The sequence below is a fragment of the Lethenteron reissneri genome, chromosome 61, assembly GCF_015708825.2.
Source record: "Lethenteron reissneri isolate LAM-NWPU_2019-01 chromosome 61, ASM1570882v1, whole genome shotgun sequence".
In the NCBI taxonomy this organism is placed as follows: Eukaryota; Metazoa; Chordata; class Hyperoartia; order Petromyzontiformes; family Petromyzontidae; genus Lethenteron; species Lethenteron reissneri.
This window is the reverse complement of record NC_083839.1, coordinates 4,909,855-4,933,176: the sequence shown is the minus strand read 5'-3', so window position 1 is coordinate 4,933,176 and position 23,322 is coordinate 4,909,855. Positions and strand designations below refer to the sequence as shown.

At 50.6% G+C, this 23,322-nt stretch overlaps 1 protein-coding gene across 1 annotated transcript in view; it reads right to left on the bottom strand.

The window, feature by feature from the left end:
* The window catches only part of LOC133358259 (kinesin heavy chain-like), a 24,171-nt gene extending 1,643 nt beyond the window's left edge, over positions 1 to 22,528 (bottom strand). Inside the window, exons 1-6 of the mRNA XM_061576498.1 lie at positions 22,122 to 22,528; positions 11,029 to 11,116; positions 5,429 to 5,502; positions 4,261 to 4,365; positions 3,534 to 3,582; positions 750 to 805 (exon numbers count right to left, since the gene is read on the bottom strand). Of these exons, the coding sequence (XP_061432482.1) occupies positions 750 to 805; positions 3,534 to 3,582; positions 4,261 to 4,365; positions 5,429 to 5,502; positions 11,029 to 11,116; positions 22,122 to 22,247 (498 nt within the window). The 5' untranslated portion in view covers positions 22,248 to 22,528. The remainder of the gene's footprint in view (positions 1 to 749; positions 806 to 3,533; positions 3,583 to 4,260; positions 4,366 to 5,428; positions 5,503 to 11,028; positions 11,117 to 22,121) is intronic.
* Positions 22,529 to 23,322: the final 794 nt, after the last annotated feature.

The window sequence follows — 23,322 nt, the reverse complement described above, 5'->3', positions numbered from 1 at the left end:
CGGTGATACGGTGACACGGTGATACGGTGATACGGTGACACGGTGATACGGTGACACGGTGACACGGTGACACGGTGACACGGTGATACGGTGACACGGTGATACGGTGACACGGTGATACGGTGACACGGTGATACGGTGACACGGTGATACGGTGACACGGTGATACGGTGACACGGTGATACGGTGACACGGTGATACGGTGATACGGTGACACGGTGATACGGTGACACGGTGATACGGTGACACGGTGATACGGTGACACGGTGACACGGTGATACGGTGACACGGTGATACGGTGACACGGTGATACGGTGACACGGTGATACGGTGACACATCGAAATAGTGACTCGAGATGCACAAACACACCACCTGAACACAGCGACACATCGCCATCGCCACGGCCACGCGTCAACACACCGCGTGAACACAGCATCACATCGCCACATCGCACCAAATGCTACACCCGACACGAGCACTGTGAGAGAGAAACGCTCTGCGGGAGTGTGATTGGCAGCGACGTCACAACGCTCGCGGGCTGTGATTGGCAGCGACGTCACAACGCTCGCGGGCTGTAATTGGCTGCAACGTCACAACACTCTGCGGGCTGTGATTGGCTGCAACGTCACAACGCTCGCGGCTGTGATTGGCTGCAACGTCACAACGCTCGCGGGCTGTGATTGGCTGCGACGTCACAACGCTCGCGGGCTGCGTGGCACAGCGGGCACAGTGACACAACGCTCCGTACCTTGACGTACGGCACGCGGTTCTTGTCCTCGTGAACGGAGAGGTTCGTCTTGGAAACTGAAAAACGCACACACGCACGTACGCTCACACTCGCACGTTTACACGCGTGTTCACACTCGCGTTTACACACACGCACATTCACGCACTTGCATGTTCACCGCAATGCACGTTCCCTGTGTGTCTTCTCTGTGTATGTACCTCGTGTCTGTTCACGAGTCCCTGTCCTCTGTTTTACGTTGGCATGTTCAGCCCGGATGATGAACACGAGAGATTCGGCAGTCTTTGTGAAATACGTGGTCAACCAGGTTAGTGTCTCACTGTGTTGTTGGCCGACTGGTTTGCGTCACGTGATGCTCACGTGCAGTTTGACGTTCTCTGTGTGCTGTGCACGTGGTGTCCCTCCTCTGTGTGTTCCCTTGCTGTGTGTTTCACCCCATTTCCACCTGACGATGAGTGCTTGTGTTGCGTTCGAAACGTCGTGATTTATTTTAATTATTTTATTTTAGTTCTACATACGTGACTTTACCGAAAAAACCAATGAGTACAACACATGTTCACACACAACACACGTTCACACACACACAAAAAAACAAAGATCCCCCGTATAGCCTGAAGAGACTGTAGGGGCAAGTGCTGTTAGCGAGCACCTATGAAGGCCGGAACGGTACACGAGGGGGTGGGTGGCCAGCACCACGCCCGACCGCCTTTGTCTCCCTAGTGGCGATGTTTACACATCGCACTAGGTACTCATTTAAGGCTGAGTCGACCTAGGGGAGGCCCAGGAACGGTTTAGATAATCGTCACTGGTGTTTGGCCGTGAGCGGGAACACACACACACACACACGTTCACACACACACGTTCACACACACACGTTCACACACACATGTTCACACACAGCACACGTTCACGCACCCACCTGTTCACACACGTACAGCACATGCACATGAACACGCTTGACGCGACTACCGCTCCTCTCCAGACTCCACACAACCCTCACCGCCCCCCCCCCTCCCCCATCGCTAATGAACGAGACGTTACAGGTGGCAGCAATCTGGAGCACACGGAGGAAACCCCGAGCGGGCGATGGGGAACAGATGGAGAACACGTGCTAGTCGGCTTTCGCGACCAATATCATCAATAATAAAGGTTATAACTCTTTGGTTCTTTCGGTAAAGTCACGTATAAAGATAAAATAATAAATTAAATAATAGCATACGTATGCTATTATTTAACGAAAGAACCAAAGAGTAATTATGTTGGGTTAGATCATGTAAATATATGAATGTGTCGTTAAACCCCTGCACCACCCGACACAGCCAACTAGTAAGGGTTGTCACGTAAACAGAAACGTGGCTGATTTGTCACTAGTACAGCACTAGTGTATAGTGTAGTGTATAGTGTAGTGTATAGTCGTGTAGTGTATAGTGTAGTGTATAGTAGTGTCGTGTATAATGTAGTATACTAGTACAGCACTAAACGGTTGTGAGTTTGAGAGCCAATCCACAACATTTACGATCTGCGTACGACGTTTCGCCAGTAATCATAGTAATGATGATGCTAGCTGTAATTACTGGCGAAATATGGTACTTGAGATTGTAAATGTTGTGGATTTGCTCTCCAGCACACAACCGGCGCGTGCTGTACTAGTGACGAATTGACCACGTTCTGTTTACGTGACGAACCATTCGTGGTTGTCTGTGTCGGGGTAGTGGTGGGTTTAATGATAACACGATTATATATTTATATACGTGACCTGACCCAAAAACAACCTCGACGATTAGAGATGGAGGTTAGTCCACACCGCCTCTTCGACGCCCACGGCAAGGGAGTTTCACGTCCCATCTGCGCTTACAGGCAGCCGCGTGCAGCAGCGTAGCCACCACCACAATCATCATCAGCAGCAGCATGAGCGACACAATCATCAGTAGAAGCACCACCACAATCATCAGCAGAAGCACCACCACAATCATCAGCAGAAGCACCACCACAATCATCAGCACGACCACTACAATCACCATCAGCAGCAGCATGAGCAGCACAACCATCAGCAGAAGCACCACCACAATCATCAGCACGACCACCACAATCACCATCAGCAGCAGTATGAGCGGCACAACCATCAGCAGAAGCACCACCACAATCATCAGCACGACCACCACAATCACCATCAGCAGCAGTATGAGCGGCACAACCATCAGCAGAAGCACCACCACAATCATCAGCACGACCACCACAATCACCATCAGCACGACCACTACAGTCACCATCAGCAGCAGTATGAGCACCACAACCATCAGCAGAAGCACCACCACAATCATCAGCACGACCACTACAATCACCATCAGCAGCAGCATGAGCAGCACAACCATCAGCAGAAGCACCACCACAATCATCAGCACGACCACCACAATCACCATCAGCAGCAGTATGAGCGGCACAACCATCAGCAGAAGCACCACCACAATCATCAGCACGACCACCACAATCACCATCAGCACGACCACTACAGTCACCATCAGCAGCAGTATGAGCACCACAACCATCAGCAGAAGCACCACCACAATCATCAGCACGACCACTACAATCACCATCAGCAGCAGCATGAGCAGCACAACCATCAGCAGAAGCACCACCACAATCATCAGCACGACCACCACAATCACCATCAGCAGCAGTATGAGCGGCACAACCATCAGCAGAAGCACCACCACAATCATCAGCACGACCACCACAATCACCATCAGCACGACGACGACCACCGGCACCACCGCATGACGTTCTCACCGTCAAGGAGATCGCGAATCTTGTCCATGTAGATCTCAAAGTAGGAGACCTGTACGGGGGGGGGGGCAAGAGGTCACGTGACGGTGATGAGCTCGTCCACTGGGTAGTCTCATACCTGTCAACCCCTTGTCAGTGCCCTGCCTTATTACAAACCAATTCACACCTTAGTGGTCACCCCGTGCCCCTTATACATCTCAACGTTCATCCTACAAAGTCCCATCACCACAAGGGAGAAACACAAACAAAGACACAAACTTATTTCTGTTGCCCGTATTGAAACGGCTGTGCGCCGTGTGGACCTGAAAACTCGATTCGCCTGCACAGGAATACGGAGTGAACCGTGATGGGTTGACACGGTGTGTAGTCTGCGTGCATGCGTGTCTGTGTTGTTTGTGAGGAGTGGTGGCGCAGCGGTTAGCGCAGCGGTTAGCGCGCTTTGCGCTACGAACACGGCGACCCGAGTTCGATTCCCGCTCACGGCGGCCGCCAACCCCGGTGACGATTATCTGAACCGGTCCTGGGCTTCCCCTAGGTCGACTCAGCCTCAAATGAGTAGCTGGTGCGGTGTGTAAACATCGCCACCGGGGAGACAAAGGCGGCCGGGCGTGCGTAGTTGCTAGGCCACCCATCCCCTCGTGTGCCGTGCCGGCCTTCATAGGTGCTGCTCGCTAACAGCACTTGCCCCTACAGTCTGTGAAGGTTACACGGGGGATCTTTATCTCTGTACCTTGATGTGGAACTCGAGATTCTCATCCATCGAGTAGATGTAGTTGAAGACGTCCTGGACGATGCGGGGAATGATGCCCATCAGGTGCCCATCGTGCAGCTTGCCCTGCACACCATCATCATCAGCAGTGCCATCATCATCATCAGCGTCATCATCAGCAGCAGCGCCATCATCATCAGCACAATCAACATCAGCATCGTCATCATCGGCACCATAATCATCGGCGCTACCATCATCAGTGCTATCATCATCAGCACCATCATTATCATCAGTGCCATTATAAGCAGTGCCATCATCATCAGCGCCATCATCATTATCAGCGCCATTATAATCAGCACCATCATTATCAGCGCCATCTTCATCAGCGTCATCATCAGCGCCATCATGATCAACACTATCATCATCAGTGCCATCATCATCATCAGCACCGTCATCATCGCCGTCATCAGCACCAGCATCATCAGCGCCATCATCATCAGCACCATCATCATCAGGGCAGCGTTAAAAGTTGACATTATTCCATGAGTCAGTGATTGCATGTTCAAAATTATAAGAAAAAACAACTGGATTCACGGTTTATGAATCTGCACGTTACACTCAGCGAGTATATTTATAAATGCACAACTCTTAGGTTATCACGGGTGCGCAAGATTCATACATTGTAAGCTCGATTGAACAGTTCGATTAAACCTACTCACTCTACACAACAACAAAAGACAAAGATCCCCCGTGTAGCCTTAACAGACTGTAGGGGCAAGTGCTGTTAGCGAGCACCTATGAAGGCCAGAACGGTACACGAGGGGGTGGGTAGCCAGCACCACGCACGACCGCCTTTGTCGCCCTAGTGGCGATGTTTACACACTGCACCAGGTACTCGTTTAAGGCTGAGTCGACCTAGGGGAAGCCCAGGACCGGTTCAGATAATCGTCACTGGTGTTAGCCGTGAGCGGGAATCGAACCCGGGTCGCCAGGTTCATAGCGCAGCGCGCTAACCACTACACCACCACTCCCCACATACACACACACATGTACACGCACACACATGTACACACACACACACGTACATACGAATCAGATTACACTTCCTACCGGAGCACGAAGATGTGGGGGCTTACAGGAACCTTTCAGACGCTAATCCGATTGCAGTCAAGGGGATTGTGACTCTCACCTCCATCGTGTGCGTCTTGCCCGACGACGTCTGTCCGTACGCGAAGATTGTTCCATTGTATCCCTCAAGGACATCTGCACACAGACACCCGCAGCCATGTTTGTTTGTTGTAGTACAGAGTTAGACTGATGGCCTTAATCTAAGTTGTCTTGTGGTTGTTGTTGTTGTTTGACTTGCATCCCACTGGGATTATTGCACACAGCGTTGGTGTACGGTGATTTTTTTTTCTGCAATATTTTGCTGTCTTTTCTTGAATTTTCTGTTTGCACATAGTCACTTTAAGATGTTTTTGTTCATGTTTTAGTTTTCTGTTTGTTGCGGTTGCACCCGATTCAAGAGCCGAATGGCTCACAGGGCTACACCAAATAAATGAACTTGAACTTGACACACACACACGCCAGCAGCCACACACAGACAATGTACGCGCCAAGAGGCAGACGCACGACAACATCCACCGTTCACCGCTAAGTGATGGTGACAGCCACAAAGATAAAGATTCCCCCCGGCCACGTAGCCTTCAACAGACTGTAGGGGCAAGTGCTGTCAGCGAGCAGCACCTATGAAGGCTACCGGCACTGTGGCACACGAGGGGGTGGATGGCCAGCACCACGCCCGGCCGCCTTTGTCTCCCCAGTGGCGATGTTTACCACACACCGCACCGGGTACTCGTGTTGAGGCTGAGCTAACAGCCACAAAGCCACACCGACTAAACACCATCACGACATCACACACGAACCGCCATCACTATCGCCATCAGCCTAACCACCGCCGCCACCTCTTTTTTAATTTAAAGACAATTTTGTTTTTTAATCTCCGGGCTTTGATCCCCGGATCGCCGCTGTTGTCGTCATCATAATCATCGTCGTCATCATCATAATCATCGTCGTCGTCATCATAATCGTTGTCATCGTCCTCGTCATCGTCATCACAATCGTCGTCATCGTCGTCATCATCATAATCGTTGTCGTCGTCATCGTCGTCATCATCATCATAATCGTCGTCGTCGTCATGATCGTCATAATGAAAATCAAAAATATAAAATTCTCACGACGTTTCGATTGCTTGTGTTGCAATCGAAACGTCGTGAGAATTGTTATTGTTTTATTTTATTATTTCCCTTCTACGTGACTTTACCGAAAGAACCAAGAATATGAATCCCTGCAGTCACGAAAGCTTTAAATCGAAATCGTCATCATTGTCGTCGTCATCATCGTCATCGTCGTCATCATCGTTGTCGTCGTCGTCATCATCGTCATCATTGCCGTCATCATCGTCGTCTTCATCAGTCATCATCGTCATCATTGTCGTCATCATCGTCGTCGTCATTGTCGCCATCACAATCGTCGTCGTCATCGTCGTCATGGCATCACGACGACAAAGAAGCGGCGTGGACGCCTCCGCGTGAGCAGAGAACGGCCCGCGGAAGTGGACATCACAGAGTTAGCTCCGAGATCCCTTCTACACGTGACACTCTAGTTCACACACACACACAGTATCGGGCAGCACTGCCTCACCCGCTCTGCCGTACGAGAGGGGTGCCCGTCACCAGCGATAGTTTCGTTCTCAGAGAGCCAGAAATTTGGCAAATTAAGCACAACCCAGTTTATGCAAGTCTATGGGTCTCTGTGTGAGTCTATGGGTCTCTGTGTGAGTCTATGGGTCTCTGTGTGAGTCTATGGGTCTCTGTGTGAGTCTATGGGTCTCTGTGTGAGTCTATGGGTCTCTGTGTGAGTCTGTGGGTCTCTGTGTGAGTCTATGGGTCTCTGTGTGAGTCTATGGGTCTCTGTGTGAGTCTGTGGGTCTCTGTGTGAGTCTATGGGTCTCTGTGTGAGTATGGGTCTGTGTGAGTTTATGGGTCTCTGTATGAGTCTATGGGTCTCTGTGTGAGTCTATGGGTCTCTGTGTGAGTCTATGGGTCTCTGTGTGAGTCTGTGGGTCTCTGTGTGAGTCTATGGGTCTCTGTGTGAGTCTATGGGTCTCTGTGTGAGTCTGTGGGTCTCTGTGTGAGTCTATGTGTCTCTGTGTGAGTCTATGGGTCTCTGTGTGAGTCTATGGGTCTCTGTGTGAGTATGGGTCTGTGTGAGTTTATGGGTCTCTGTATGAGTCTATGGGTCTCTGTGTGAGTCTATGGGTCTCTGTGTGAGTCTATGTGTCTCTGTGTGAGTCTATGAGGGTCTGTGTGAGTCTATGGGTCTCTGTGTGAGTCTATGGGTCTCTGTGTGAGTCTATGGGTCTCTGTGTGAGTCTATGGGTCTCTGTGTGAGTATGGGTCTGTGTGAGTTTATGAGACTCTGTGTGAGTCTATGAGTCTCTGTGCGGGTTTATGGGTCTCTGTGTGAGTCTATGGGTCTCTGTGTGAGTCTATGTGTCTCTGTGTGAGTCTATGGGTCTCTGTGTGAGTCTATGGGTCTCTGTGTGAGTCTATGGGTCTCTGTGTGAGTCTATGGGTCTCTGTGTGAGTCTATGGGTCTCTGTGTGAGTCTATGTGTCTCTGTGTGAGTCTATGGGTCTCTGTGTGAGTCTATGGGTCTCTGTGTGAGTCTATGGGTCTCTATCTGAGTCTATGTGTCTCTGTGCGTGTCTATGGGTCTCTGTGTGAGTCTATGGGTCTCTGTGTGAGTCTATGTGTCTCTGTGTGAGTCTATGGGTCTCTGTGTGAGTCTATGGGTCTCTGTGTGAGTCTATGTGTCTCTGTGCGTGTCTACGGGTCTCTATGTGAGTCTGTGTGTCTCTGTGCGAGTCTCCGGGTCTCTATGTGAGTCTGTGTGTCTCTGTGTGAGTCTACGGGTCTCTGCGCGAGTGTGGGCCTGTTCGCGTTACGTTCGAGAACGCGATTCGAACTCAAACGCACGACCTCGCCTGTGACGGCTTGGGTCCAATGCCAGCCACCCCCGTGACCCCCGTGACCCCTGCGAAACCTCCCCCCCACCCTCCCGAAACCATCGCCGTCACCGTGGCGACCACGCGACGGGCTGCATAAAAGCAAATAAATAAATAAGTGGTGCCTCCCAAATCGTCCATTAGTGGGAGCTCTTTGGGTTGCCATGGCGACGTCAGGGTCTCTGAAGAGATGTTGCTAATGAGCTAGGATGGGGAGGGGGGAGGGGGTGTTGGGGGATGGAGGGAGGGTGGAGGGGAGGGGTAATGGGGGATGGAGGGGATGGAGGGGGGGGTAATGGGGGATGGAGGGGGGGTGGAGGGGGGGTGGAGGGGAGGGGGAATGGGGGATGGAGGGGATGGAGGGGGGGGTAATGGGGGATGGAGGGGGCATGGGGGGAGGGGGAATCTGTGCTCGTGTCTGTCCCTCCACCGGGGTGGTGGGTGAGGTCTCCCGATGTGACGGGATACGGACAAAGAAAGACAAAGGCGGACGGACGACGAGTGACGGACAGACAGGCGGGGGGAGCATGGACGGATGGGTGCCGTGGCCGCTTGGACAAATAGCGACAGGCAGACTCGGCGGACACACGGGTGGACTGAGACAATGGGCAGGAGGACGAGACACGTGGTGAGAGACAGAGACAATGGGCAGGAGACACGTGGTGAGACACGTGGTGAGAGACAGAGACAATGGGCAGGAGACACGTGGTGAGAGACAGAGACAATGGGCAGGAGACACGTGGTGAGAGACAGAGACAATGGGCAGGAGACACGTGGTGAGAGACAGAGACAATGGGCAGGAGACACGTGGTGAGACACGTGGTGAGAGACAGAGACAATGGGCAGGAGACACGTGGTGAGAGACAGAGACAATGGGCAGGAGACACGTGGTGAGAGACAGAGACAATGGGCAGGAGACACGTGGTGAGAGACAGAGACAATGGGCAGGAGACACGTGGTGAGACACGTGGTGAGAGACAGAGACAATGGGCAGGAGACACGTGGTGAGAGACAGAGACAATGGGCAGGAGACACGTGGTGAGACACGTGGTGAGAGACAGAGACAATGGGCAGGAGACACGTGGTGAGAGACAGTGACAATGGGCAGGAGACACGTGGTGAGAGACAGAGACAATGGGCAGGAGACACGTGGTGAGAGACAGAGATACTGGCAGAGAGACAAAAGACGCTACGAGACAACATGGGACAGGCAAGCAGAGACACGGACAATGAAGAGCATAGACACAGAGCCACAGGCGGACACGCGTCTGTCAGGGCCTGTCCCATTCACCCGCAGAGGTTAAAGTGCACCTAGCCTGGCAGGGGCGCTGTGCGCGACGTCACCACCACTTGATGGTGAATACTGTTGTAGGTACGTGTACTGCACAGGTGCGTGTACACGTGTGTGAGTGTACATGTAATTCAGCTAAAATGTTCTTGCTGTAGTTTTCACACTTGATGATGATTGCTTGTGTTGCAATCGAAACGTCGTGAGAATTTTAATTGGTTTTTTTTCCTACGTGATGACTTTACCGAAAGAACCAAGAATATTAATCCCTGCAGTCACGAAAGCTTTAAATCGAAATGTAATTCTAGTTATGCGTGAGTATGTGTGTGTGTCTGTGTACACTCATACACGTGTAGACACGTGTATGAGTGTACACAGTGGGGAGCGGTGGTGTAGCGGTTAGCGCGCTGCGCTATGAACCCGGCGACACGGGTTCAATTCCCGCTCACTGGCAACACCAGTGAAGATTATCTGAACCGGTCCCGGGCCTCTCCTAGGTCGACTCAGCCTCAAATGAGTACCTGGTGCGGTGTGTAAACATCGCCACTAGGGAGACAAAGGCGGTCGGGCGTGGTGCTGGCCACCCACCCCCTCGTGTACCGTTCCGGCCTTCATAGGTGCTCGCTGACAGCACTTGCCCCTACAGTCTGTTAAGGCTATACGGGGGATCTTTTATGTATGTTTATGTATGTGTATGTGTGTGTATGTGTGTATGTATCTTCGCCGGTTGGAAACATTTAGGCTGGCCTGCCTACGATCCATCCTGGGTTTAACCAGGCTGGATTGTGTGAGGAGCTCACAAATCCTTGAAAGATCTGAGCAAAGTCCCATCGGTGAGCTCCTCCGGCAGGCAAGGCTGCGTTGGCTGGGTCATGTAGCCCGCATGCCCAGCCACCGCATGCCTAAACAGCTTTTGTTCGGCCGGATCGAGGGGGCTAAACGGGCGCGGCATGGGCTAGAGAAGAGATGGAGTGATGTGGTACAGGAGGACGTGGAGCTGAGTGGACTTGCCGATGACTGGTACCAGCGGTGTCAAGATCGGCCTCTGTGGAGGAGGCTCGTGAAGGACGCTGCTACTGGTCAGTTGGAGGCAGTCGCCCTCCAACAACAACGGAGGGCGGAGGAGCGATGATCACAACAACGAGCGGAGCGCCGGGTGGCTAAAGCACAGCAAGTTGGTACAGTAGGGGGCACAGGTGGTGCATCAGCCAGTCATCTCGGTCAGTCAACCCGTGGCACCTGCTGGGTCTGCCCCGTGACCTCCTGCCAGCGGGCGTTCGACACTTCACGTGGCCTCAAGGTGCACATGGCCTGGCACAAGCGTCGTGGTGACGTCACCGCCACTTAGTGGCGAATGGCGGTTGTTGTTGTCGATGTGTGTGTTGTGTGTATGTGTGTGTATGTGTGTGTATGTGTGTGTATGCGCACGTACCTTTCACGATCTGCCGTGCACACGCGTTGTACACTTGCTCCTGAGTGGTGTTGGGTGGAAACACGCGGTCAAAGATGTACGGCTTTCCCTGCACACACACCACACACACAACCACAGAGACGCAACACAAGTGGGGCAGTGTTAGCGAGCACCTATTGAGGCCAGCATTGCGGCCACAGCAGCAGTGGTGGTGCGCGCCCGTAACCAAGACAAAGGTCCCCCGTATAGCCTCCAACAGGCGCGCTGGGGCAAGTGCTGCTAGCGAGTAGCACCACCTATCATCTGTGGAGGTCTGCAGGGCACACACCTTTGATCGGTTTAAAGTTGCAAATCGATTCTTAAATCGATTTTGTGTATTAAATTTAAAGTATTACACTGCTGTCCTGTATAATGGTGATCTCTTTCGTCATTACTATTCTCCATAACGACAGTGGCTATTGTAGCGTGTATTACCATATAACTGTATCGTGTATATTACTATATAATTCAACGTCGCACCAAGGACACGCAACTAACAGAAGGTCCTTGCTGATGAAACACGAAATGTCAAAACCGGCCCACGCCTACAAACATCTGGGAAGATCACCAGGACTGGTTAAGGCAAAGCCTGACTGTGCAGCTGATGAGACACTGGATGTCAAAACCAGGCCACGCCTACGAACATCTGGGAAGATCTGCACTGGTTCAGGCCAAGCCTGACTGTGCAGCTGATGAGACACTGGATGTCAAAACCAGGCCACGCCTACAAACTTCTGGGAAGATCACGTGCACTGGTTCAGGCCAAGCCTGACTGTGCAGCTGATGAGACACTGGATGTCAAAACCAGGCCACGTCTACAAACTTCTGGGAAGATCACGTGCACTGGTTCAGGCCAAGCCTGACTGTGCAGCTGATGAGACACTGGATGTCAAAACCAGGCCACGCCTACAAACATCTGGGAAGATCTCCTGCACTGGTTCACTCCAAGCCTGACTGTGCAGCTGATGAGACACTGGATGTCAAAACCAGGCCACGCCTACAAACATCTGGGAAGATCTCCTGCACTGGTTCACTCCAAGCCTGACTGTGCAGCTGATGAGACACTGGATGTCAAAACCAGGCCACGCCTACAAACTTCTGGGAAGATCATGTGCACTGGTTCAGGCCAAGCCTGACTGTGCAGCTGATGAGACACTGGATGTCAAAACCAGGCCACGCCTACGAACATCTGGGAAGATCTGCACTGGTTAAGGCCAAGCCTGACTGTGCAGCTGATGAGACACTGGATGTCAAAACCAGGCCACGCCTACAAACTTCTGGGAAGATCACGTGCACTGGTTAAGGCCAAGCCTGACTGTGCAGCTGATGAGACACTGGATGTCAAAACCAGGCCACGCCTACAAACATCTGGGAAGATCTCCTGCACTGGTTCACTCCAAGCCTGACTGTGCAGCTGATGAGACACTGGATGTCAAAACCAGGCCACGCCTACAAACTTCTGGGAAGATCACGTGCACTGGTTCAGGCCAAGCCTGACTGTGCAGCTGATGAGACACTGGATGTCAAAACCGGCCCAGTGGTGTTGGCTTGCAGTCGATGCCTGGCTGCTGGCAAGATCGATTTCGCACTCCCAGCGAGCTGCTCTGGTGGAGCAGATGGCTCGCCTCGTGTGGCGTTGTTATTCATGCACTTAGGTGTGGGGGCACACACGGTACTGTACAACTAACGCCACCAAACGCCACGTGGCGATCATCTGAACCAAGGCCGTAATTATAATAAATGTCCCCTCCAATATATTGCTTTAAAAAAATTGCTATGCTATGTAAATGAAAACAGCAATTTGCTTAACCTTGGCCACAATATCTGGACTCGTCTTCATATAAATCAATGCGTAGATTTCTGTTTATATGATTGAGGTTATGGTTGTACTTTATTAATCCCTAATCTCTGCCATTACATACAATGAAACAAGAAGTGGTAAAAAAGAAAAAAAACTAGAGCAATGTAATACAATACATTCTAGATTTGAAGCTTTCGTGACTGCAAGGATTCATACTCTAAGGTTTTTTCGGTAAAGTCACGTAGGTAAAAAATTAACTTGATACAGCAAATTTAGATGTGACGGTCCCACCTGATGACGGAGACTTGTGTTGCCTCCGAAACGTCGTGATTTTGTATTATTTTATTTCTATTATTACTTTTATTAATTTTAATTTTATTTTTTACCTACGCGACTTTACCGAAAAAACCTAAGAGTATAATACAATACACTATTCCACATTGTAAAAAATAAATAAAAAGTCCATCTCATGCGTTAGTAATTTTTTTAATATTTGAGGCAGGAAATGAGTTTTCAAATTTAGATATTTTTTTTCTGGGTTGGGACCCCCAGACACCCTGGAAGATTTCGTCCCCCCCAATGTTGTCTCCATGGCTACAGCCTTGATCTGAACCGCTCCTGGACCTCGCCTAGGTCGACCCGGCCTAAATGTGTACCTGGCCCGGTGTGCAGTGCAGCGCGCGGTGTGTGAACATCGCCACTGGGGAGACAACGGCGGTGCTGACCACCCACCCCCTCGTGTGGCAAGGTGCCAGCCTTCGTTGGGTGTTCGCTCACCCCCTCCCCTCCCAAAGGTTGCGTTAAGTCTAAACGGGGGGGGGGCATCATTGTTCTTTGATGATAGTGCAGCTTCGTGCCTGCAGGGGTGACGTAAGCCCATTTATTCCGGGGGGGAGGGAGGGGGTGGCACTGCATCTGCATTGTCATGGAACAAATACTCTTATCGGAAATGTGTCCATCGGATGCGTTTCCCAGGGCTTCGCCTCCCAAAACCATTTCTCGTGCACTCCACATCTCTCTCTCTGTCTGGCTTCTCTTGTGCGCCGTGCAGAAGGCACATTGCCCGAAACAACACCACGCGCGCTCGTCAATAATCACCGCATGGCCCTTAAAGAGAAGGGTCATTTCCCGACGTTTCGGGCAATGACCCTTCTTCGTAGCATAGACAGGGTGCTTCAAAACGTGTTTAATGCTTCTGGGAATTTGCAACGACGCCGCGGGAAACGAGCCGCCTCCTGGCTCTGGAGACCACCTGGAGATGATTCCAGGCCACGTGTTGATGACGATGGTGAACACGTGGGAGACTCGGTGACGTCACAGTATTATTATTATGATTATCCGTTCCATTAAAAACGACAGTCCCATACAAGTTTTACATTTTGAGACATCTCCTTTACTAGTGGCAAAATATAGTAATAGGTGCTGTTTCATTCAGACGCTGTCTCCCCGACAGACCTGGTCTTCACCTGAGGACGGCTGCTTGCGTTGTGGCCGAAACGTCGTGAGAATTATTTTATAATGTTTTATTTTTATTATTTTATTTTATTATTTCCCTTCTACGTGACTTTACCGAAAGAACCAAGAAGATGAATCCCTGCAGTCACGAAAGAAGCTTTAAATCGAAATAGTAATAGGTGTTTACCCTTTTCAACTGGTACAAAAACTGACACCTTTATACAAGGCATCATGTTTGCAATAACCACAACACAAGCAGTCAAAATGCAAACCAAAAGAAACAACTCTGATAATGATATGCACTGTCCTTGAATGTACGCCTTTTGGCGTCATCTGGTCCAACACCAATTGAGACTAGGCTCTAAGAAAAACTGTCTCGGGTGTGGACCAATCAACTTCAAGGACAGTGCATAGCATTATCATTATCAGAGTTGTTTCTTTTTGTTTGCATTTTGACTGCTTGTGTTGTGGTTATTGCACACATGATGCCTTGTATAAAGGTGTCAGTTTTTGTACCAGTTGAAAAGGGTAAACACCTATTACTACTTCGATTTAAAGCTTTCGTGACTGCAAGGATTCATCTTCTTGGTTCTTTCGGTAAAGTCGCGTAGAAGGGAAGTAAAAAAATAATAAAAATAAAACATAATAAAATAATTCTCACGACGTTTCGGCCACAACGCAAGCAGCCGTCCTCAGGTGAAGAATGAAACACTGCCAAGCTTGGAGCGTATATTTAAGCTGGGTTGGAGGTGGAAGAAGAGCGCCTTGCAAATTCTTTTGTCAAGGCGCTCCTCTTCCACCAGCAGCAGCATGGTCAGGCGATTGGCCAGAATAGTAAACGGGTGTGGGGTTATCGTGGAGACCGTTGTTTTGTTGTTGCCAGTATGAGAGTAGTGAAAAGTAAGGCTGTAGTCGTAGTAGTAGTTGGTGTTGACTCTCTCTCTCTCTGTCTGGGGGGAGTTGCTCTCCATCGCAGCGGTGGTGCTGAAGTGGGAAATCACGGGCGCGTTCTGTTCACAGCGTGACGAACCACACTCAATGTGGCTGCGTCGGGTGGAGGAGGGTGGTAACGACACATTGACCCGATCTAACACAACAACAACAACAACAACAAACACACTTTGTCGTGAATGATATTGGTGGCGAAAGCCTAATGTGTTAAATTAAAGACGGCTACAGCAATCAATCCGAGCTGTACTTGACAGTCTTGTTGCTGTCTGGGTACGACTCACCGATGAGCTTGAATAAGGAGAAAACGTTCATCCTGATTGCATAGGAAGGTCCGGGCGTCTAATGAACGAGCCGTTCAAGTCAAAGCTGCCCTCTTATAATGGAATTAATTGGGCGGTGCTGGTGCAAGGACCACAGCATTGCAAACCAAAGACAAAGGCCCCCCGTGTAGCCTACAAAGGCTGTTGGCGAGAACGCGTGAAGGAGGCTTGAACGGCGCAGAGGTGTGGCCAGCGACCACGCCCGACCGCCTTTGTCTCCCCCCGGGTGCCGATGTTTGCACGCCGTACCGGGTAGGGATATTCATGTTAAGGCTGCGTCGAGGGGGTGTGGTGGTCTAAACCCGTTTCGGACGATCAACACCGATTTATACTTTTGTCGTGAGCGGGAATCGAACTCGGCTCGCCGGGTTGGTCGTGAGCGCAGCGCGCTAACCACTGCACCACCGCTCCCCCCCCCCCCCCCCCGATGCAATGTACACCACCGGTACACACGAACATCCCGTACGCGTGGCCGCTGTGTGAGCGGCTACGGCGTTGCTGATGAGCACGAAGAGGGGTCGAAGCGCACGCCTGGCAGATAGGAAAATGGGAGCAGCGTGACCTTGGGAGCGTCCAAGAATCAGAATATTTATTTATTCTGGAGGAATCCGATGCGCTATAAAGCACTTTGTTGTTGTTTTACAGACGTCCAGCATTGAGGCGAAAGAGGAGGAGAACGGGATTTGTGTTATCGTTGTGTTATCTTTATGTTATCTTTATGTTGTCGTTATGCTATCTTTATGTTATATTTGTGTTATCTTTGTGTTATATTTGTGTCATCTTTATGGCATATTTATGTCACATTTGTGTAATCTGTGTGTTATCTTTATGTTATCTTTGTGTTATCTTTGTGTTATCTTTATGTTATCTTTGTGTTATCTATCCCCAGGACTCCCCTTCCAAGGACGCTCACACCGTACGCCTCTAGATTGTGTGGCTTTGTCTATGAGTCTCTGTGTATTCGTGAAGGAGTTTCTGTGTCTCTGTGTGCAACGTGTCCCTGTATGTACGCATGTCTGTCTATTTGTGTACACGTGTCCGAGTTCGATTCCCGCTCACGGCCACCAACACCCAGTGACGATCATCTGAACGCGCCCTGGGCCCTCCCCTAGGTCGACTCGGCTTTAAATGAGTACCCGGTGCTGTGTCCGAACATCGCCACTGGGGAGACAAAGGCGGCCGGACGTACTGTCCGTGGTGGTTCTCGTGGTGGTGCTGCCACTCGCTCACAGGCTTTGCCCCAAACAGCCTGGTAAGGTGGACACCCAGGGCCGGATTCAGATTGTGTAGGCCCCTGGGCTACAGACACTGTGAGGCCTCCCCCAGTAATATTTTCACGAGGAAAACAAAATTGAAGGGAAAAAATGTGTATTTTTACAAGGCTAACAACAAATAAAATTCAGCGTTCGCAAATTAAATCACTCTTCACTTCATCTTGGTTCTTTCGGTAAAGTCACGTAGAAGGGAAGTAATAAAGTAATAAAAACAAAACATAATGAAATAATTTTATTTTATTATATTATTATTTTATTTTATTACGTTTTATTTTTACTATTTTATTATATTCCTTCTACGTGACTTTACCGAAAGAACCAAGAAGATGAATCCCTGCAGTCACGAAAGCTTTACATCGAAATTAAACTTTTCACTTCATCTCTGGAGGCATCTTCAAGCCATCTCGGTCAGCCGGCCGGTGACGCCTCTCCCGTCACCTTCTACACTGCCACGTGACCTTAAAGTGCACTTAGCCTGGCACAAGCACCGTGCTGAGGTCACCGCTAAGTGGTGCGGTGACGTCACCGTCGCCTAGTAGCTGAACGACGATCGTTGTTGTGGTGGTTGTTGTTGTGGTGGTGGCTGTTGTGTATGTGTGTGTGTACTAGGGCTGAACGATTTGGTGAAGATATCTAATTGCGAATTTTCTGACAGATATCGAGATTTGATTTACGATTAGATTTTTTAAAGTCAAGCTTCAGTTCAATATCCACCGTGTAATAGATTTAAAACATGTGATGGAGCATTACCACATGATACCATCTCAATATGAACTGCTCTATATATTCTAACGCATCGATGAGAACTTAAAATATATTAATTGCTCCCAACATGTATTTATAAAAATGGTTTAATTGAAATAGAACAATCAAACATAGAACAATTGTAAAGTTAAATAAATACAGTTGTAATAATACAATAATAAAACAATTCCAATAAGTAATAGGACTTTTGAAATCGCTAAAAATCGCAGCCTTTGCGATTTGATAATCGCATTGTTTCAAATTGCGATTTCGATTTGAAATCGATTAATCGTTCAGCTCTAGTGTGTACGTAACTGTGTACACCACGTGTGTGCGCATGTCGTCTTTGTCGACTCAAACGAGTAGCTGGTGCGGGGTGCAGTAAACATCGCCACTGGGGAGACAAAGGCGGCCGGGCGTGTCGCTGGCCACCCACCCCCTCGTGTGCCGTGCCGGCCTTCATAGGTGCTGCTCGCTAACAGCACTTGCCCCAACAGTCTGTCAAGGCTACACGGGGGATCTTTGTCTTTGTTACGTGTTTGGGGAGCGGTGGCGCATCGGTGAGCGGGTTGCACTATGAACCCGGCGACCCGAGGTTCGTTTTCCGTTCACAGCCGACGCCGGTAACGAATATCCGAAGTCGTCTCCGAGTATAACATCGTGGTGGTGATGGTGGTGGTGATGATGGGTGGTGATGGTGATGGGTGGTGGTGGTGGTGATGGTGGTGATGGGTGGTGATGGTGGTGATGGTGGTGATGATGGGTGGTGATGGTGATGGTGGTGATGGTGGTGATGGTGGGTGGTGGTGGTGATGGTGGTGGTGATGGGTGGTGATGATGGGTGGTGGTGGTGGTGATGGTGGTGGTGATGGGTGGTGATGATGGGTGGTGGTGGTGGTGATGGTGGTGGTGATGAGTGGTGGTAGTGGTGATGGTGGTGGTGATGGGTGGTGGTGGTGATGGTGGTGATGATGGGTGGTGATGGTGGTGATGGTGGTGATGGTGGTGGTGATGGGTGATGGTGGTGATGGTGGTGATGGTGGGTGGTGGTGGTGATGGTGGTGGTGATGGGTGGTGATGATGGGTGGTGGTGGTGGTGATGGTGGTGGTGATGGGTGGTGATGATGGGTGGTGGTGGTGGTGATGGTGGTGGTGATGAGTGGTGGTAGTGGTGATGGTGGTGGTGATGGGTGGTGGTGGTGATGGTGGTGATGATGGGTGGTGATGGTGGTGATGGTGGTGATGGTGGTGGTGATGGGTGGTGGTGGTGATGGTGGTGATGATGGGTGGTGATGGTGGTGATGGGTGGTGATGGTGGTGGTGATTGGTGGTAGTCGTGGTGGTGGTGATGGGTGGTGATGGTGGTGATGGGTGGTGGTGGTGGTGATGGTGGTCGTGGTGGTGGTGGTGATAGGTGGTGATGGTGGTGGTGATGAGTGGTGGTGGTGATGGGTGGTGATGGTGGTGGTGATGGTGGTGATGGTGGTGATGATGGGTGGTGATGGTGGTGATGGTGGTGGTGATGAGTGGTGGTGATGGGTGGTGATGGTGGTGGTGATGGGTGGTGGTGGTGGTGATAATGATGGGTGGTGGTTGGTGGTGATGGTGATGGGTGTTCATGGTGGTGGGTGGTGGTGATGATGGGTGGTGATGGGTGGTGATGATGATGGGTGGTGATGGTGGTGGGTGGTGGTGATGATGGGTGGTGATGGGTGGTGGTGATGATGGGTGGTGATGGTGGTGGGTGGTGGTGATGATGGGTGGTGATGGGTGGTGATGGTGGTAGTGATGGGTGGTGGTGGTTGGTGGTTATGGGTGGTGATGGTGGTGGGTGGTGGTGGTGATGATGGGTGGTGATGGTGATGGGTGGTGATGATGATGGGTGGTGATGGTGGTGGTGATGATGGGTGGTGATGGTGATGGGTGGTGATGGTGGTGGTGAATGATGGTGATGATGGGTGGTGATGGGTGGTGGTGATGATGGTGGTGGTGGTGGTGATGATGGGTGGTTATGGCGATGGGTGGTGATGGGTGGTGGTGATGGTGGTGATGGTTGTGATGGTGGTGATGGTGGTGGTGATGGTGATGATGGGTGGTGGTGAATGATGGTGATGATGGTGATGGGTGGTGATGGTGGTAGTGCATGATGGTGATGATGGGTGGTGATGGGTGGTGGTGATGATGGTGGTGGTGATGGTGATGGGTGGTGATGGTGGTAGTGAATGATGGTGATGATGGGTGGTGATGGGTGGTGGTGATGATGGGTGGTGGTGATGGTGGTGATGATGATGATGATGCTCGTGACGTTTCTGCTTAATGGTGGCTACGGTGGCGGGTACAGCCACCCTCGACTCACCCATCCATCAATCCGCTTGCCACCTCTACCATTCACCAATCCACCATCCACCCTCCCCCCATCCTCTAATTTATCCATCCCTCTCTTCCATCCCAGCCTCCCTTTCTTCCTCTATCCCTCCGTATTTTCTCTTCGTGAAGTGCCACGTTTACTCCCTCCATCGCTGCCTCTAAATTGTCGTCCATCCTTACGCTGACATCTCCATCCGCCTCCATCCATCCATCCATCTCCTCCCATCCTCCACGTCGCCTCTCGCTTCACCGTTTTCCCTCAACGTGTGCATCGCTATCACCCGTCTCGTTTGCATCCACCCCATCTCTCCTATTGCGATCTCTCTCTCTTTTTTTTAAACGATCAGTGGAAACAAGAAGATGCTCGGTGTATTCAGCACTTTGCTTCGTTCATCATTTCGTAATTTTTTTTTTTAACATTTCGTTAAATCATTTTTTACCACCCATCCACCAGTTTCCCCTCCCTCCCATCTCTACAGTGACATCCTCATTCGTTCATTAATTCATTCGTGCATCCCTACGTCCATGCATTCATTCCTTGCAAAAGCACATCCCCTCCCTCCCCTCCCTTATTTACAATCATCTGTACCTCTCTCCCTCCACCCAATCCACTTTCCCCATCCACCCTTATCCTAATTCATATATTCATTCCTCCCCGTGCATCAATCCTCCGTTCTTCATTCATCCTTCTTCATTCTCTCCCCCCCACCCCCACCTCTCTCTTTAATCCTCCCATCTGTCTAATTTACATACATCCCTTCAACTTAATCAACTCGTGCCAATCAAAAATTAAATTATGCACCACTCCCCAACCTCCCTCACCCGCTAATTCCGTCTCAACGTTCATTTCGGAGTCGATGCCTCACTCCCCACCCGCCCATCTCATCCCTCCCTCACTGCCTCCGTTGAATCTAACAACATCCGTTGTTTGATTCCTTCATGCATCGCTACCAATCACCACATCCATCCGCTCATTTCGCTCTCGTCATCTCACTCCAGCCCTCTCAATGACATCCCCCCTCTTATTGTTTCATATATTCATCCATTTCATCGTTCTCCACCCCCATCCCAGCCGTCCACACTCTCCACATCCCTCCCTCCATTCTCGTATCGACAATGACCCCCTCGTTCATTCATTCATTCATCCTTGCACGCCAAAATCAATCGAGTCACTCCATTAATTCATTCACCGTTCTCGGACCCCACCCGCATCATCCGTTCCTCTCTACGTTCACTCCCGCATCTCCGGCCATTCATTCATTCATTCATTCCTTCATTCGTGCACCCATAAATCAATCTACTCTCTCTTTTAAACATTGATTCATCGTACCCCTGACCAGCCCACCACATCCATCCATCCTCTCTGCCTACCACTATTCATCAATCCCATTTTGTCCTCCACGTCATTCGCTCATTCTTGCGTCGTTCCCCACCCCACCCATCAATTCGACCGCTCTACATCCCTCCCTGTTTCCCCCTCCACATTCTCTACAGTGAGCCCATCATTGATTCATTCATTTGTGCATCTTTACGTCACCTCTTCATTCATTCACTCACCTGTGAATCATTCCCCCACCCCACCGACTCTAGCGACCTATCCAGCCATCCATTCGGCCCACATCCCTCCCCTCCCTGATTACCTCTTCTCTGCATCTCTATCCAATCCCCCTCCCTCCTTGCCTCCCCACCCCTCTCGCGTTTGTCTCCATCCTTTTAACATCCCTCTGTTCAATCCCATTTCTCCATACATTCATGTTTCCATTAAATCGTTTCCCACCCCACTCCCCATCCACATCTCTCCCCCTCCCCCCCATCTCTCTCCCATCATCTCTCTCCCACCCATCTCCCACCCACCCATCTCCCACCCATCCCTCTCCCATCATCTCTCTCCCCATCCCTCTCTCTACCATCTCTCTCCCCATCCCTCTCTCCATCTCCCACCCATCTCTTTCCCCATCTCTCTCCCCATCTCTCTCCCACCCATCTCTCTCCCCATCCCTCTCCCACCCATCCCATCTCCCCCAATCCCCCCCCCCTGCCCCCTAATCCCTTCAGCCCCATCCGTGCGGGTTTGTGTCTCCCTGCAGGATGCCCTGCCCGCCCTGCCCTGCCGATCCGTGTGTCGCGTCGTGTCGCGTCGCGTCGCGCTCGCTCTGTCCTCACCGCGATGGAGAGGGTGTCGTCACCCTGGAATTTCGGGATGAATTTGTCGCCTCGAACCTTCTCGGATTCGTTGAGCGGACGGATCCTGCACATCACCTTGATGCTGCATTCTGACGCGTCAGCCATTGTGAGCGCCTCTCGTCTTCGCCTCTCTCTCTCCCTACCCTTCTCTCTACGCTACCAAAACGCTGCAAAAAACAACAGCAATATTGTAGAAATAATAATATAAAAACAATAAATGAACACGCAAGCAATTTCCGGGCAATTAATCAGCTACCTCCAACCGCATATAACATGATGCCTAAATACAATTATTATCTGCAAGACAATAATTGTACGTGACTCTGTGGGTCTCCGTGTCTCCTCTGCGTCTCTCTCTCTGTCTGCCGGGTGTGCTGTGCGGCGGATCTTTGCGCAAGACGCGATGGGGATGGGAGGAGGGGGGGGTGGTGTGGGTGGGTGGTGTGGGTGGGTGGTGGTGGTGATGATGATGGTGGTGGTGCTGGGTGGAGCTAAAGATGCCCATGGTGATGCTGGGGAGGAGCGGGGAGATGCAGCAAAAAATATCGCGTAGAATGCCGGGAATAATTGCGACTAAATCTTGCTGAAGCACAAATGTTGGGCACAAAATTAGAATTCGAACGATTATTCGCATTTTTTTTGTTTACAGCACGAAGCGGTGCACGTTATTTGCGCAAACATGTTCAGTAAATTATATATTTTTTGGAAATGTCTAAAATATTTTGTGGCATATGTAAAATAGAATAACGCACTGTATGTGATTATTGAGGGCAGTGGTGATTGTCGCGGGATGGATTCCCGCTAACGACCACCACCAACACCACAGCGACTACCTGAGCCGCTCCTGGGCCTCCCCTAGGTCGACTCAGCCTCAAATGAGTACCTGGTGCGGTGTGGTGTAAAACATCGCGAACCGGAGAGACAAAGACGACCGGGCGTGGTGTTGGCCACTCGAACAGTTCGAGTGATGACTTTGCCTTGCGTTTGCCCCCTAATCCACGTGCTCTTCCTTCCTCGTGCCATCTCTCAGTATCATTCAGAGCGTGCCCTGTGATGATTGGTATCGATCGAGCAAACCGTATTCACATGGCACGGCATTGTCTATATATTACAGATATCATCATACTCTTTGGTTCTTTCGGTAAAGTCACGTAGGTAGAAATAAAATCAAACAAATCAC